Source organism: Notothenia coriiceps, unplaced genomic scaffold (genome assembly GCF_000735185.1).
Source record: "Notothenia coriiceps isolate Sejong01 unplaced genomic scaffold, NC01 NC01_scaffold00003761, whole genome shotgun sequence".
NCBI lineage: Eukaryota > Metazoa > Chordata > Actinopteri > Perciformes > Nototheniidae > Notothenia > Notothenia coriiceps.
In genome coordinates, this window is record NW_011336462.1 from 546 (window position 1) to 1914 (window position 1369).

The window sequence follows — 1369 nt, forward strand, 5'->3', positions numbered from 1 at the left end:
GAACCCACAAACACCTGAGAGCCACCGGACCAGAACATGAAATGTATTCATTAGGGTAAAGCCCTTGAGATGCACCGTGTGGTTTCCAAGGGGGTCCCGACAAAAGCAACGTCTTCCAGTATCAGACACTTCTAGATAAGGAGATGTTTCCTGACGTAGAGAAGAAGAACTGAAGGGGATTCCTCTTCTCAAATCACAATGAGGATGTCTAGCATCGTGCACAGCTTAGTTAACCCTTTAATGCTCCCCCTCTCTCTCTCCCCTCTCTCTCTCCCCTCTCTCTCAGGTAAACACATCTTTGCCTACGTGACCCTCCCTGACTTGGCGGTGGGTCTCATCCTATTGGCTCTCTCTCTCTTCGTCCTCTGCTCCTGCCTCATCCTCATCGTCAAGCTGCTGAACTCCATGCTGAAGGGCCAGGTGGCCGTGGTCATCAAGAAGGTGCTCAACACAGGTAAACAAAACGCCCTCCTGTGACCATCGACAGAAGAATGATCCTCTGTTATACTGTCAGAACGTGACCCCTGTCTAACCGACAATCTTCAGTTCCCTGTAATGTAGAGTTTCATTGGCTGCTCCCCTTTCAAGCTTTTGCTCTCCTCCCTTAAAGAGTCCTGTCATTTGTTTGATGGAGGTGCAGATGTCTGTAGCACTCAGTGGTTCAGGTCATCTGGCCTTCCAGCTGGACATATTGATTCTGTTAAATGCTTTAACGCTTTATTATATAACACAACTTTGGTTTGAGCTCACTTATTTGTTCTTTTCTTACCAGAAGGAGATTAAGTGAGGAACTTCCACCGCAATATGAATACTCTCTAACAAATATTATCACAAGACATAGTTCCACGCTGGTCCCTGAGTTCAGAGCAGTCAGAAGACAATTCATAGAAAAGCTCACCTGTGAGAAGTCTTTCAGGTCAACAGGTACATTTGAAGGTGTGCAGACCCCCATAAGCAGCCCCTCGCTGCCCCTTCAGATAACCAGCCATCTTTCAAGGAGTGTTCAAAGTGTCCCTTTACCATCTGTGTAAAATACACTGAAGAGCAGCTAGGAGGCGCTTCTCAAGAGCAACGTGCTGATTCTCTGTAGAAACTCCTGTATTCAATGCTCACCTGTTCCCTGCAGACTTCCCCTTCCCCTTCGCCTGGGTCACAGGATACCTGGCCATGTTTGTTGGAGCTGGGATGACCTTCATCGTGCAGAGCAGCTCCGTCTTCACCTCCGCCATCACGCCGCTCGTTGGTGAGACGTTTGGCGATATATCTTTTTAATCACATCAATATGTTGGTTTTGGGAAGCAGTTTTAAGAGAAATGTCCAGGGCCGGCCCTTGGCATAGGCAGTATACGCGAATGCTAAGGGCGCATCA

At 48.0% G+C, this 1369-nt stretch overlaps 1 protein-coding gene across 1 annotated transcript; it reads left to right on the forward strand.

Annotated features, from left to right (window-relative positions):
* Positions 1-286: 286 nt before the first annotated feature.
* LOC104941707 (sodium-dependent phosphate transport protein 2B-like) lies at positions 287-1243 on the forward strand (the record flags this gene model as incomplete). Its single annotated transcript, XM_010766841.1, has 2 exons — positions 287-454; positions 1127-1243. Coding segments are annotated over 2 exons (285 nt in total), but the record flags the coding sequence as incomplete, so codon positions are not given.
* Positions 1244-1369: the final 126 nt, after the last annotated feature.